The sequence below is a fragment of the Salvelinus fontinalis genome, chromosome 21 (genome assembly GCF_029448725.1).
Source record: "Salvelinus fontinalis isolate EN_2023a chromosome 21, ASM2944872v1, whole genome shotgun sequence".
Lineage (NCBI taxonomy): Eukaryota > Metazoa > Chordata > Actinopteri > Salmoniformes > Salmonidae > Salvelinus > Salvelinus fontinalis.
In genome coordinates, this window is record NC_074685.1 from 32,146,469 (window position 1) to 32,161,017 (window position 14,549).

At 47.1% G+C, this 14,549-nt stretch overlaps 1 protein-coding gene across 1 annotated transcript; it reads right to left on the minus strand.

Moving 5' to 3' along the window:
- Positions 1-2,346: 2,346 nt before the first annotated feature.
- LOC129818681 (uncharacterized) lies at positions 2,347-12,564 on the minus strand. The gene is made up of 2 exons (XM_055874826.1): positions 4,820-12,564; positions 2,347-4,048 (listed from the first exon to the last, which is right to left on the minus strand). Exon 1 carries the CDS (start codon positions 8,745-8,747, stop codon positions 7,812-7,814), a length of 936 nt encoding a protein of 311 aa, XP_055730801.1. The 5' UTR covers positions 8,748-12,564; the 3' UTR covers positions 2,347-4,048; positions 4,820-7,811.
- Between the last annotated feature and the right edge of the window lie 1,985 nt (positions 12,565-14,549).

The following is a 14,549-nucleotide window of genomic DNA, read 5'->3' on the forward strand; positions in this document are numbered from 1 at the left end:
TAAAAATCTGTTGTTCTGACCCTGAACAAGGCAGTTAACCCACTGTTCCTAGGCCGTTATTGTAAATAAGAACGTGTACTTAACTGACTTGCCTAGTTAAATAAAGGTAAAAAAAAAAAAAAAAAAGAGCAGTTGAAACAATAACAGTGTGTTCCCCACCACTGTTTTGGAAAAAAAAGCTGAGGGATGGGAAGTGTTTCAACTCTCAAATTAATAGAAAGAGCTATAATGCATAGTTGTAAACATGTTTTAAGACGATATTGTTTGTATCCATTTACTTTGTTTACAAACATTGGAGTAAAACAAGCATATATTTTGGGTTCTCATGGGTTACAACAGTTGAACTAAGCTCCACTATGTTCTTCAAGAATCAATGGGTATATAGAATATATTTACAAAAGTATGTGGACACCCCTTCAAATTAGTGGATTAGACTATTTCAGCCACACCCATTGCTGACAGGTGTATAAAATTGAGCACACAGCCATGCAATCTCCATAGACAAACATTGGCACTAGAATGGCTCGTAATGAAGAGCTCAGTGACTTTCAACGTGACACGTCATAGGATGCCACCTTTCCAACAAGTCTGTTCGTCACATTTCTGCCCTGCTAGAGCTGCCCTGATCAACTGTAAGTGCTGTTATTGTGAAGTGGAAACATCTAGGAGCAACAACGGCTCAGCTGGGAAGTGGTAGGCCACACAAGCTCACAGAACGGAACTCATGAGCGTTGAAGCGCGTAGCGCGTAAAATTCGTCTGTCCTCAGTTGCAACAAACTGCCACTGGAAGCAATATCAGCACAATAACTGTTCGTCAGAAGCTTCGGGAAATGGGTTTCCATGGCCGAACAGCCGCACACAAGCCTAAGATCACTATGCACAATCCCAAGCGTCGGCTGGAGTGGTGTAAAGTTTGTCGCCATTGGACTCTAGAGCAGTGAAAACACGTTCTCTGGCGTGATTAACCACGCATCACTATCTGGCAGTCAGACAGACGAATCTGGGTTTGGCAGATTCAAGGAGAACGCCACCTGCTCGAATGCATAGTGCCAACTGTAAAGTTTGGTGGAGGAGGAATAATGGTCTGGGGCTGTTTTTCATGGTTCGGGCTAGGCCCCTTAGTTCCAGTGAAGCGAAATCTTAACGCTTTCTGTTTCTTCATGACAATGATCCATACAGCAATGGTTTGTCGTGATCGGTGTGGAAGGACTTGACTGGCAGGCCGACTGCCCGACCTCACTAATGCTCTTGTGGCTGAATGGAAGCAAGTCCCCTCAGCAATGTTCCAACATCTAGTGGAAAGCGTTCCCAAAATAGTGTAGGCTTTTATAGCAGCAAAGAGGTGACCAACTTCATATTAATGCACATGATTTTGGAATGAGATGTTTGACGAGCAGGTATCCAAATACTTCTGACCATGTAGTATATATATACGGTACCAGTCAAAAGTTTAGACACACCTACTCATTCAAGGGTTTTCTTAATTTTTACAATTTTCTACATTGTAGAATAATAGTGAAGACGATTATTGATGACAGCTTTGCACACTCCCAGCTTCATCTGGAATGCTTTTCCAACAAGCTTGAAAGAGTTCCAACATATGCTGGGTACTTGTTGGCTGCTTTTCCTTCACGCTGCGGTCCAACTCATCCCAAACCATCTCAATTGGGTTGAGGTCGGTTGATTGTGGTAGCCAGGTCATCTGATGAAGCACTCTATCACTCTCCTTCTTGGTCAAATAGCCCTTACACAGACTGGAGGTGTGTTGTGACTATTTAATGACAGCTTCATTAAATAGTACCCGCAAAACACCAGTCTCAACGTCAACAGTGAGGAGGCGACTCCGGGATGCTGGCCTTCTAGGCAGAGTTCCTCTGTCCAGTGTCTGGGTTCTTTTGCCAATCTTTTCTTTTTATTGGCCAGTCTGAGACATGGCTTTTTCTTTACAACTCTGCCTAGAAGGCCAGCATCCCGGGGTCACCGATTCACTGTTGACGTTGAGACTGGTGTTTTGCGGGTACTATTTAATGAAGCTGCCAGTTGAAGACTTGTGAGGTGTCTGTTTCTCAAACTAGACACTAACATACTTGCCTTATTGCTCAGTTGTGCACCGGGGCCTCCCACTCCTCTTTCTATTCTGGTTAGTGCCAGTTTGCGCTGTTCTGTGAAGGGAGTAGTACACAGCGTTGTACGCAATCTTCAGTTTCTTGGCAATTTCTCGCATGGAATAGCCTTCATTTCTCAAAACAAGAATAGACTGACGAGTTTCAGAAGAAAGTTGTTTGTTTCTGGCCATTTTGAGCCTGTAATCGAACCCACAAATGCTGATGCTCCAGATACTCAACTAGTCTAAAGGGCAGTTTTATTGTTTCTGTAAATCAGCACAACAGTTTTCAGCTCTGCTAACATAATTAAAAACTGTTTTTCTAATGATCAATTAGCCTTTTAAAATTATAAACTTGGATTAGCTAACACAACATGCCATTGGAACATAGGAGTGATGGTTGCTGATAATGGGCCTCTGTACGCTTATGTAGATATTCCATCAAAAATCTGCCGTTTCCAGCTACAATAGTCATTTACAACATTATCAATGTCTACACTGTATTTCTGATTAATTTGATATTATTTTAATGGACAAAACATTTGCTTTTCTTTCAAAAACAATGACATTTCTAAGTGACCCCAAACCTTTGAACGGTAGTGTATATATATACTATTAACAGAGACACCTTAAGTTTCTCATGTCACATGCATTTATTTAATGGGTTACTTTAGGATTTTGACAATGAGGCCCCTTAACTACTTCCCTAGAGTCAGATGAACTCGTGGATACCATTTTTTTTTGTCTCTGTGTCCAGTATGAAGGAAGTTAGAGGTAGTTTCACGAGCCAATGCTAACTAGTGTTAGCGCAATAACTGGAAGTCTATGGGTATCTACGCAATGACTGGAGGTCTATGAGTATATCTGCTAGCATGCTAGTAGATACCCATAGACTTCCAGTCATTGCGCTAACGCTACTTAGCATTGGCTCTGCCGAATACATCTAACTTACTTCATTTTTTTTATTTTGGAAAAGTTTTGTTATTACATTTCCTTTAAAAACAGCTCATTTATATTTGTACATTTATACACATAAAAACAGCATAAAAGCATAAAAACAGCATTTAAATATTACATTTAAATTAGTTAAAAAGTACATGTTGCTTATTTAAAAACAGTAGAAACAACTATGAATAAACATACGTTTTCTTGTAAACATCCAATCTGTAAAAGCCATTTAAAATGTGTACAGATGATTTAACAAAGTAAAACATTTTTAAGACATGAAAACATGTTAAAAAGTCACTTTGTTAAAAAGCTGTCTTCGGTCCTTTGTACAGGAATGGGGTGACTCCTCCCCCTGCTCTTCCGAATCAATAACCGTCCTGTCCTTCGGGGCCCAGAGGAGATCCCTCCCCTAGGCGCCGCAGCGCTTTCAAGCCGTGGCCGCCGGGACCTTGAGTGTAGTGGGGGACGTTTTACCTGGGGTCGAGGCCCCCCTTCTTCCGTACCACTCCAGGGCTGCCGTGGCTACCATGTCCAATGCCTGGGGGATGGTCTCTACTCGTTCTGCTACCAGCAGGTTGTGGGAGGACCACAGTGCATCCTTCAGACATGTGAGGGTGGGCCAGAGCTTAGTGAAGGCCTTTGGTGGAATAGGCCTTCGGCCCACCCCGTACAGCACGAGCTGGGGCGTTAGGTCCTCCCCTGCTGGCAGACACGGAGAGATCAGGTGGCTTGCCTCCTTCCACAGGTCCCTGGTGGCTCTGCACTCCCAGATCAAGTGCCTCACCGATTCATCTTGGCATCAGCCTGGTCGGGGGCACGCGGATGTCTTCGCCATGCCCCGGGAGTGCATAACGGCCCTGACCGGGAGGATCTCGTGGGCGGCCATCTAGGACAGGTCCCAGTGCCGATTCAGCAGAGCAGGATGGGCCACGTTGCGCCAAACCATTGTGGGCTCACCTATAGCAAGCCTGCGCACTGGACACACGTTCCCGCTCCTGCACAAGAGAGAGAAGAGAGCGGTGTTTATTTAAAACTGTAACTGCCTCTTTTTCCTGTTTAAAATGTCTTAAAAACTTCTAGAGCTGGAAGTAGTGTGTGGAGAGCAGGAAAGAGACTACGTCTCGCAGGTCGACTGGGATCAGCCTCGAAGTCCTGAGGTAAGATCCCAGACAGAACCGCGCGAGGGCCTGGGTCTTATTGTTGATCGGGGAGGTGGCAAGAGTGAGATGTAGCGCTGTGTAGCGGTTGCCCAGGAACAAGTAGAGGTCAGGCAAGCCTTTCCCCCCCTTGGACCTGGGCCTCTTGACCACCTCCCTCCTCAGCCTCTCCCACTTGCTTCCCCACAGGAAGTAAAAAAGCATCTGCTCCAGAACTAAAAGAGTTGTTTGTGGGGGTATAAAAACAGAACTGATTAATAAAAGCACAGGTAAAATCACAGCTTTAATGATTAAACCCTTGCCCTCATAACTCAGCTGTCGAAGTTCCCAAAAGTGCCCAGCTGTCGAAGTTCCCAGTTGCCACTTCCTCCTCCCTTCAGGTCAAACTTTACCCCCAGTTATGTCAGTCATTTTAACTGTCATTGGTAGTCTGGTCAAGTCTGGGTCTGCCCATGGTCTGAAAAATTGGGCTTCTGTCTTGTCTCGTCCGTACCAGTCAGTCCTGTTCAGGGTCCTGTCGACAGATAAAAGGTCGGTGCATAAAATGTTGACATCGTCCATGTAAAAAATGCACTAGGTGGTCATCCCCCTACTCCCCGGGATACTCACCCCACTGATCCGTTGGTCCCTTTGCAAGACCTGTACCAGTGGTTTGATGCAGGCCATAAACAGAAGAGGAGATAATGGACAGCCCCGATGAACGCCACAGTGTACTCCCACTGCTTTTGACAAATGCCCATTTACAAGAATTTTGCTGGTGATATCCCCATACAGCAGTCTCACCCAAGCTAAGAACCTGTACGGGAAGCCCATTTTTGCAGTACCTTGAAGAGGTACTGGTGCGAGACTCGATCAAAAGCTTTTTCGAAATCTAAATTTAGGACTACAAGCCACATGTTTCTGTCTCTCGCATAACAGATGGCATCTCTCATCAGTGCCAGCCTGTCTGTGATCTTCCTTCCGGGAATGGCACAGGTTTGGTCCGGGTGGATCACTTCCCCTAAAACAGAAGACATTCTGAGTGTTAAAACCTTAGTAAAAAGTTTACAATCAAAAAATAAAAGGGTAATCGGTCTCCTGTTTCTAAGGTCCGTCTTGTCGTTTTTCTTATATAAAAGTGTCACGATACCTACTCTAAACCTGTCCGTTAGTCTGACATGTTTTTTAAAGTACATAAAAACAGTCAGAAGTTCGTCGGCTAAAACATCCCAGAAAGTCAGGTAAAACTTCCAAGGGAGTTTTCTCCCAGTGACTTACACCTCTTAAAATGTCTCAGTCCTTTGTCAATTTCTGTCATCGTCAGGTCTTTTGTTAGGCCGTCTGTGTTGGGTAAGGTCCTGTCAATATATGTTAAAACGTCCCCCATGGTTTCTTCACACACATCTTTTACTCCTAACAGTTCCCCATAAAAATCATCGACAACTTATTTTATTCCTTCTGTATATGTTTTTAAAACAATATCTATGTTTTTTAAACCGGTCATTGTCCTACCCTTACTATTTTCTTTAAAAAAGTACTGTCACGTTCCTGACCTTATTTCCTTTGTTTAGTATGTGTTTAAGTGGTCAGGACGTGAGCTGGGTGGGCATTCTATGTTATGTGTTTCTATGTTGGGTTAATTGTATTTGCCTGATATGGTTCTCAATCAGGGGCAGGTGTTTTACGTTTCCTCTGATTGAGAACCATATTAAGGTAGGCTGTTCACACCGTTTGCTTGTGGGTGAATGGCTTCCGTGTGTGTGTATGTACCACACGGGACTGTTTCGTTTGTTTAGTCTGTTCCTGTTCGTGCGTTCTTCGTGTTATGTAAGTTCTCATGTCCAGGTCTGTTGACGTCGTTTATGTTTTGTAGTTTGTTCAAGTGTATTTTCGTCTTCGTTATTATTATTAAAATCATTATGTCTTCATACCTCGCTGCGTTTTGGTCCGATCCATGCTCCTCCTCAGACGAGGAGGAGAACAATCGTTACAGAATCACCCACCAACCAAGGATCAAGCAGCACTAGCCTTACGGTGCGTGTCCTTAGCCCGGTACCTCCAGTTCCGGGACCACGCACCAGGCCTACTGTGCGCCTCAGCCGGCCAGAGTCTGCCGTCTGCCCAGTGCCGCCTGCACTGCCCGTCTGCCCAGAGCCGCCTGCGCTATCCGTCTGCCCAGCACCGTCAGAGCCGCCCGTCTGTCCCGAGCCGTCAGAGCCGCCCGTCTGTCCCGAGCCGTCAGAGCCGCCCGTCTGTCCCGAGCCGTCAGAGCTGCCCGTCTGTCCCGAGCCGTCAGAGCCGCCCGTCTGTCCCGAGCCGTCAGAGCCGCCCGTCTGTCCCGAGCCTTCAGAGCCGCCCGTCTGTCCCGAGCCTTCAGAGACGTCCGTCAGTCAGGAGCCGCGAGAGCCGCCCGCCAGACAGGAGCAGCCTGAGCCGCCCGCCAGCCATGACCAGCCAGTGCCGTCAGCCAGCCCGGAGCTGCCCCTCAGTCCGGAGCTGCCCCTCAGTCCGGTGCTGCCCCTCAGTCCGGTGCTGCCCCTCAGTCCGGTGCTGCCCCTTAGTCCGGTGCTGTTCCTTAATCCAGGTGGGTTAATTTGGAGGGTGGCCATTGGGAGGAGGCTACGGAAGCGGAGATTGACTATGGTGGGGTGGGGACAACGTCCAGAGCCAGAGCCGCCACCGTGGGCAGATGCCCACCCAAACCCTCCCCTATAGGTTCAGGTTTTGCGGCCGGAGTCCGCATCTTGAGGGGGGGGGGTACTGTCACGTTCCTGACCTTATTTCCTTTGTTTAGTATGTGTTTAAGTGGTCAGGACGTGAGCTGGGTGGGCATTCTATGTTATGTGTTTCTATGTTGGGTTAATTGTATTTGCCTGATATGGTTCTCAATCAGGGGCAGGTGTTTTACGTTTCCTCTGATTGAGAACCATATTAAGGTAGGCTGTTCACACCGTTTGTTTGTGGGTGATTGTCTTCCGTGTCTGTGTATGTACCACACGGGACTGTTTAGTCTGTTCCTGTTCGTGCGTTCTTCGTGTTATGTAAGTTCTCATGTCCAGGTCTGTTGACGTCGTTTATTGTTTTGTAGTTTGTTCAAGTGTATTTTCGTCTTCGTTATTATTATTAAAATCATTATGTCTTCATACCTCGCTGCGTTTTGGTCCGATCCATGCTCCTCCTCTGACGAGGAGGAGAACAATCGTTACAAGTACCTTGTGCACTTCTCCCCTTCTTCTAATTCCCTGTCCTTACTTCTTAAAATAACCCCCTTACTTTTCTGTTCTGCTAAAATGCCATTTCCTTTTTTACTTTAATTTCATGGTTAAAATCAAAGCCCTGTTGACCTAGATTAAAATACCTTTCCAGTCGCCTCTGCAGTCCCACCATGGTTATATCTTTTTCTTTACTTTTCTTCTTTCCGATCTCTCTAAAGAAGATCCTCGTCCTACCCTTCACCATTTCCCATCACTGTGCTCGTGTGTCAAAGAAGTCCTGTAGCGTCTGCCACTGGCTGAACTGCTCCCTGTACTGACTAACTACTCTATCATCTTCTTTTTTATTTATTTTTTATTTTATTTTATTTTTATTATTTTTTCTCCCCAATTTTCGTGGTATTCAATCGCTAGTAATTACTATCTTGTCTCATCGCTACAACTCCCGTACGGGCTCGGGAGAGACGAAGGTCGAAAGCCATGCGTCCTCCGAAGCACAACCCAACCAAGCCGCACTGCTTCTTAACACAGCGCGCCTCCAACCCGGAAGCCAGGCGCACCAATGTGTCGGAGGAAACACAGTGCACCCGCCCCCCTCGGTTAGCGCGCACTGCGCCCGGCCCGCCACAGGAGTCGCTGGAGCGCGATGAGACAAGGATATCCCTACCGGCCAAACCCTCCCTAACGACGCTAAGCCAATTGTGCGTCGCCCCACGGACCTCCCGGTCGCGGCCGGCTGCGACAGAGCCTGGGCGCGAACCCAGAGACTCTGGTGGCGCAGCTAGCACTGCGATGCAGTGCCCTAGACCACTGCGCCACCCGGGAGGCCCTACTCTATTAACTTCTAAAAGGTAGCAGTTCAGTTTCCAGGGCCCTCTTCCCACAGTCACACCCGAAGTTAGTGAAAAGGTGCACGTCAGCATTACGTGATCTGAGAAGAAAGCAGGGGTTATTCTAGCATCAGTTGGGGGACAGTCACGGGTAAACAGATAGTCGATGCGAGAGACTCTGGTGCCGTCACCACTGGTCCAGGTGAAGTCCTCCTCTCTTGGATGCAGAGTTTTAAAACAGTCAGTCAGTTTAAAATCCTTGCACAACCCTTGCAATAAAACACTTGACCTATCTACCTTAAAATCCTCTCCCGCCCCTCTTCTATCTGCTCTACTTAAAACACAGTTCAAATCCCCACCCACAACTAGATCCCTCCTTACCATGTGGGACTGCAGGTCTTCTAAAACTGTGCACCGGTCATGTTTATCGTTAAAACCATACACATTTAGCACATTAAAATCCCTCCTCATAAAAGTGCAATTGGCTAAAAGAGCACACCCACCAACCATCACCATGCTCACCCTCACCACCACCTGTGGGGTCTTGATTAAAATGGCAACACCGTCATTTTTGTAAAAATGGAACCACTCCAAATGGAGGGCCCGTGCTGCCACTTATCCTCCCATTTAATGTAAGAGGACAAAAAGGGTAGACCACACTCCTGTAATAAAAACACATCTAAATGAAACCTTTCTAAAAAGGGTAAAACCGACTGTGCCTGTGTCTCTGTTTTTACACTCCTTACATTAATAGTTGTGATGTTAATAGCCATAAAAGGGGTGAGTAAAAACAGTGCTGATAGAAAAGAAGGCATTTTGAATAGTTAAAAGGGGTTACTTTCCGGGTACTTTCTCTCTCTCCCTCCGGGGTAAAGGGGGTGGCAGGGAGAGGAGGTTAAAACAGGACTTAAAAAGGAGATTTGGTTGGGGGGGAAGGTTCTAGATTGTTCCTCCCCATGGGAGCTCTCCCATTCCAACTTGCCCTTTTTTTCCTCACCCTGTTCGGGGTCGGAGAGCTCCTCAGAATTTCTTTTTCGTGGGGGAAAGTGTTCCTCCAGAATCTCCCCCACGTCTCCTGTATCTCCTGACACCGTCCCCATGCTGTTTGACCCACTTAGGGAGCTCTCGCTCAAAAACTCTCCAGAGCCGTCTTTCTCGGCCCTTTCTCCTCCAGGGGTCACAGCAGTCTGGGTCAGGGGGACTGGGGTGGGGAGGGTTTTTTCCTCTCCTCCCACTTCTTCCACCACCGCACCTTCCACAGGTGGGTGGGACCGCTCGCCACAGAGGTTGCACAACCTTCCGTTCGTGCATTCCTCGTAGCGTTGGCACACCTCCCGGCATTTCATGCAGACCACCTTGTTGCAGGCTTCTGCTAGGTGGCCATGTTCATCACACTTACGGCACAGCTTGGGCTGGTCCTGGTAGTGAACATAGGATGGCTTTCAACCACCATAGCCCCCGAGATCCTCCCTCTGCTGGACAGTGACCCTCCAGGCCCCTGTCCAGATCCCATCGGGATCCTTCACCTGGACCAGGGGCCCCCTCACATTGCAGTACCTGCCCAGCCATACTGCAACGTCCTCCGGGTCTACAGTTTCGATGTACATCCGAATAATAACGGGACTCCTGGGTGTTCAGGGCGTTCTGGAATTTCCCCCAGAACTCCCTCAGGAAGCTGGCACAGGTAAAACTATCATTGAAGCCTTTCCCATAGGAGAGGGCTAGGATGCAGTTCACATGCGCGGGTTTGAAAACGAGCTCTTTCTGGAGGAATTTTCTGGAGAAATCGGATCGGGATAATTCCATAAATTTCCCTCCCTTCTCCTTTAAGAGGAGGCGCACATCATGGTGCCTCCTCATGCCAGCCTGTGCTGCTGACATGATGGAGGCCCACTCCCTTTAAAAACAAACACCAGTGAAAAGGGGGAGGGGAAGTGGAAAATGGGAGTGGGAAGGGAGAGGGGGTTGGGAGGAAAGGAGAGGGGGTTGGGAGGAAGGGGGAGGAGTGTAGGCAACCGAGGAAGGTAGCAGGCTCAGCTAGGCTATGCTAACAGGGCCTACCAGCACCATGGGACACACAACAAACTATCTAGCGCAGCATCAAACTAATCTTATCGACAATGGGAAGGGACACTAGGAGGGGAATTTCAACTCTCCACAAAGGGGAAGGGCACAAAGGGGAAAGACAAAAGTACACCACAAACCAAATAAAGGCTAGGAGGCACCAGCAGGTCAGGCTAAGCCTACCAGCTAGCAGGCCTGCTAGCCAAGAGGCCTCACAACAAAAACAAACAAAACACACAAACCAAAAGGAGGGACAAACTAGGGGGTAAAACTAGCGAAACAAGATGGTTGGGGTAAAGAGGAATGAGGGGACAACAAAAACACTGACCAACAATACCTGCCAAACTTAAGGGACGAGAAAGCTAGCAAGCCTCACCAGCAGGCCAGGCTAACCAGCTAGCAGGCCGGCCAGCAAAAAGGTCCCTCAGTTGACAACACAAAACAACAAGAAACTGAAACAATGGGCAATTTGGGGAATAAACTAAGGGTACAAGATGGGTGGGGTCAAAAGTGTATAACGAAAGACTATCAAACAATACCTGCCACGCCTAAGGGGCCAGGAGGCTAGCAGGCCAAGCCAAGCTAAAGCTAGCAGGCCGGCAAGCCAGAAAGGCACCCCAGCTAGCAGACAACACAAAACTGAACACAGTGGGAGGAGCTAGGGGAAGACTATAGGATACACAGGGGGAGGGGAGATGCAAAACAGGACAAGCAAATGGAAAAACAAAAATGGAATTAATAAAGAAAAAGGACCAGAGGGCCTTAACTCACCCTACAGGTGCTAGTGCACCTGTAGTCCACCACCAAGACCACCACCTAACCTAGGACAAAAGAAAACAATGGTGAAACAGAACAAGAATAACACATTTAACAAAAATAACCCGGGCCTCCCCGGCTTATGATCGCCTCTCCGATCAAATGCAGCAACTGTTAAAGAAACTACACTTGATCTTAGCCAAAAGGCCGAGAAGCTAACTTCCTTCATACTGGACACAGACTTCATCATTGGCAGTGTACAATATATCTTTTTTTAAACATTACACAACAGAAAACTTAAACTGGAATGATACTCTTAGTAACGGTTGCACAAGAGGGAACTTGTGACCTTAGAACTACACCCATGTATCCCTGTCCTTTGCTTTCATCAAGCCCACCAAAGCCAAGGGACATGCTACTGAGGGACTATTTTAGGCTCACAGTTTGACAAGTTCAGAGTCTACCTCGGCTGACTGCCAGTGCAAATGTTTGGCTTATCACAAACCTGGGCCTCTTTGAACTTCACCAGGCTGCTGATAAATTACTGGATCAATATTGCCATGTGGCCCATCAGTCTGCCAAACACACTCTATTTCATAATTTTGTGTGACAGTAACCGGTTCAGAGGATGGTGCTAGTTAGTGAGAAGCTCACCTGACTGGACCAGTGTAATGCTGAGAAGGAGGTGGCATGTTTGGGAGACGAAGAAACACATTTATTTCTGAATAGAGCACTTCCCTACGGAGACATTAAATTATTTTAATCAAGTTTCAAGTTTATTTTATATAGCCCTTCGTACATCAGCTAATATCTCGAAGTGCTGTACAGAAACCCAGCCTAAAACCCTAAACAGCAAGCAATGCAGGTGTAGAAGCACGGTGGCTAGGAAAAACTCCCTAGAAATGCCAAAACCTAGGAAGAAACCTAGAGAGGAACCAGGCTATGAGGGGTGGCCAGTCCTGGCTGTGCCGGGCCAGTACAAAAAAAAGTATGAATGTATGTACTTGTAAGTCGCTCTGGATAAGAGCGTCTACTAAATGACTTAAATGTAAATGTAAATGAGATTATAACAGAACATGGCCAAGATGTTCAAAATGTTCATAAATGACAAGCATGGTCAAATAATAATCAGGAATAAATGTCAGTTGGCTTTTCATAGCCGATCATTAAGAGTTGAAAACAGCAGGTCTGGGACAGGTAGGGGTTCCATAACTGCAGGCAGAACAGTTGAAACTGGAACAGCAGCAAGGCCAGGTGGACTGGGGACAGCAAGGAGTCATCATGCCCAGTAGTCCTGACGTATGGTCCTAGGGCTCAGGTCCTCCAGGAGAGAGAAAGAAAGAGAGAAGGAGAGAATTAGAGAGAGCATACTTAAAAATTCACACAGGACACTAGATAAGACAGGAGAAGTACTCCAGATAGAACCAACTGGCCCTAGCCCCCCGACACAAACTACTGCAGCATAAATACTGGAGGCTGAGACAGGAGGGGTCAGGAGACACTGTGGCCTCATCCGATGATACCCCCGGACAGGGCCAAACAGGAAGGATATAACCCCACCCACTTTGCCAAAGCACAGCCCCCGCACCACTAGAGGGATATCTTCAGCCACCAACTTACAATCCTGAGACAAGGCCGAGTATAGCCCACAAAGATCTCCACCACAGCACAAACCAAGGGGGGGGGGCAACCCAGACAGGAAGATCACGTCAGTAACTCAACCCACTCAAGTGACGCACCCCTCCTAGGGACGGCATGAAAGAGCACAAGTAAGCCAGTGACTCAGCCCCTGTAATAGGGTTAGAGGTAGAGAATCCCAGTGGAGGGGAACCGGCCAGGAAGAGACAGCAAGGGCGGTTCGTTGCTCCAGAGCCTTTCCGTTCACCTTCACACTCCTGGGCCAGACTACACTCAATCATATGACCTACTGAAGAGATAAGTCTTCAGTAAAGACTTAAAGGTTGAGACCGAGTCTGCGTCTCTCACATGGGTAGGCAGACCATTCCATAAAAATGGAGATCTATAGGAGAAAGCCCTGCCTCCAGCTATTTGCTTAGAAATTCTAGGGACAATTAGGAGGCCTGCGTCTTGTGACCGTAGCGTATGTGTAGGTATGTACGGCAGGACCAACTCGGAAAGATAAGTAGGAGCAAGCCCATGTAACGCTTTATAGGTTAACAGTAAAACCTTGAAATCAGCCCTTGCCTTAACAGGATACAGCCTCTGACAGCCTCTGTATTAATCTGCTCTCTTGTGAAATGCACCTTTGCTCATAGGCTCCACATTGACCCCAAGGCTTTGGCCCAGTTTTGCCCAGTGTGGGTAGCCCAAAGGTGCTTCATTCTGTAGCTAGAGGATTCCTGATATCTCCAGGAGTGATTAGTATAATTTTTGTCTTTATCTGTTGTTGTCTAGTACTAACTTTTTGCTAGCTAGGGCCATTTACTTTAGGTGCTGCCTGTCTTCCCAGTAGCCTACTTGGTGTGTAAACTGCTGACTGCTATTAATTTGCAGATGATTGTTGACACATCAACCAGGATTAAGGGGCAGGGCAATTTGGGACTGTTGTTGTTTTGGTAATCAGTGGCTGAATTGGAGGGGGGGTAGTTTCTCCTTTCCTAGGCAATTAGTACCGGGAGGTGTGCTCTTCACCTTTGCAAAGCAATTTGATATTATACTGGACAAAAATATAAAACGTAACATGCAACAATTTTTAAGATTTTAACGATTTACAGTTCATATAAGGAAATCAGTCAATTGAAATAAATTAATTAGGCCCTAATCTATGGATTTCACATGACTGGGAATACAGATATGCATGTGTTGGGCACAGATACCCCCCCAAAAAGTAGGGGTGTGTATCAGGAAACCAGTCAGTATCTGGTGTGACCCCTATTTGCCTCATGCTGCGTGACACATCTTCTTCGCATAGAGTTGATCAGGCAGTTGATTGCCGTACACATCGATCCAGAGCATCCCAACCATCCTCAATTAGTGACAGGCCATGGAAGAACTGAGACATTTTCAGAACTGAGACCTCCTTGCGACATGGGGCCGTGCATTATCATGCTTTAAATATGAGGTGATGGCGGAGGATGAATGGCACGACAATGGGCCTCAGGATGTCGTGCCATTCATGTCTGAAATCGTGTCCGTTTTCCTTAGCTTATGACTGTCCATACCAAAACCCCACTGCCACCATGGGGCACTCTGTTCACAACGTTGACATCAGCAACTGCTCACCCACACAACGCAATACTGGTCTGCAGTTCTGAGGCCGGTTGGACATACTGCCAAATTCTCTGAAACGACGTTGGAGGCTTATGGTAGAGAAATTAACATTAAATTATCTGGCAATAGCTCTGGTGGACATTCCTGCAGTCAGCATGTTAATGTCATTCTCCCTCAAAACTTGAGACATCTGTGGCATTGTGTTGTGTGACAAAACTGCACATTTTAAAGTCGCCTTTTATTGTCCCCAGCACAAAGTGCAGCTGT